Source organism: Geospiza fortis, unplaced genomic scaffold (assembly GCF_000277835.1).
Source record: "Geospiza fortis unplaced genomic scaffold, GeoFor_1.0 scaffold567, whole genome shotgun sequence".
Classification (NCBI taxonomy): domain Eukaryota; kingdom Metazoa; phylum Chordata; class Aves; order Passeriformes; family Thraupidae; genus Geospiza; species Geospiza fortis.
The window spans coordinates 60,802-61,817 of NW_005054730.1; the positions used below are offsets into that span (position 1 = coordinate 60,802).

The 1,016-nt window shown below is 66.7% G+C and overlaps 1 protein-coding gene across 1 annotated transcript in view; it reads right to left on the reverse strand.

The window, feature by feature from the left end:
• Positions 1-1,016, reverse strand: part of IGSF9 (immunoglobulin superfamily member 9) — a 19,508-nt gene that overhangs the window by 16,175 nt on the left and 2,317 nt on the right. Inside the window, exon 2 of the mRNA XM_031065297.1 lies at positions 935-1,013. Within this exon, the coding sequence (XP_030921157.1) occupies positions 935-1,013 (79 nt within the window). The remainder of the gene's footprint in view (positions 1-934; positions 1,014-1,016) is intronic.

Genomic DNA, 1,016 nt, shown 5'->3' on the forward strand with positions numbered 1-1,016 from the left:
CGGGGCCCCTCGGCGCTCAGGTAACAGGAGCTCAGCCCTGGCCTCCCGGTGCCTTGTCCTGCCCGGGGCGTTCGTTGGCACCGCTGGTCCCCCAGAGCAAGGGCGGAGCTGCTGAAAGCATCCCCCAAAATCTGCATCCTCATGGGAAGGGGGCAGCAGGAGAGTGGGGTGTCCCAACCGAGGGGATTTTTAGGCACGGGTCAGTTTTGGCAGCAGGGTTTGGATTGTGATCCGGGCACGATCCAGCCCCCCGAGGAAGGGTCAGAGCACGGATTTTGGCACAGAAAGTCGGGGTTTTTGGGCTGCCAGCCCTCCCCATGCCCAGGGGACACTCTTCTGGTTTTTCCCCTCGTGCTCTCAGGGATCCTCTCGCTGGGATTCCTCTGCCACCGCTCACTTTAAATACCCGCTAAAGCAGCGAATATCCCCCTCCCACGCCCAGCCCGTCCCCGGCCCAGCTTTGCTCCAATTAGCAGCTCCCCCGAAATCCCCTCCCCAGCCTCAACCTTCAGGCGACCCGCACGGGCCGAGGCAGCGCCCGCAGCCCCCGGGGCACGCCGGTGGCACCGGCAGGGCTCGGCCGTTCCACCGTGCGGGAGATGCCCACGGGGGTGGGTTTGGGGGGCTTCTCCCAGATTTCACCCTCTGGGGATCCCTCCCGCTGCCAGCATGGGCAGGGATCTGCATCCCCTCTGCCAGCCGGGCACCCCCATCCCTCCTGCCATCCCTGGGCACGGGGACTGGCACTCACCTGCTGCAGGGACCTCCCTGGCCCCCCGAGACCCCCGCAAGAGCCCCCCCGCTTCTCCGGGAGCGGGTTTAAGGTGGTCTAACACCAGCAGCACCCGGTTGGACCGAATCACAGAGAGCAGAGACACGGGACAGCCCACCAGGGTCCCGGGAACCCCTCGCCCGCCCCGTCCCCGCCACTCACCCGCGTACTCGGGGTCCACGCGCGGCGAGTAGAGCCCGAACTTGATGAAGATGGGGAGGACGAAGCCGAAGCGGACCCACTC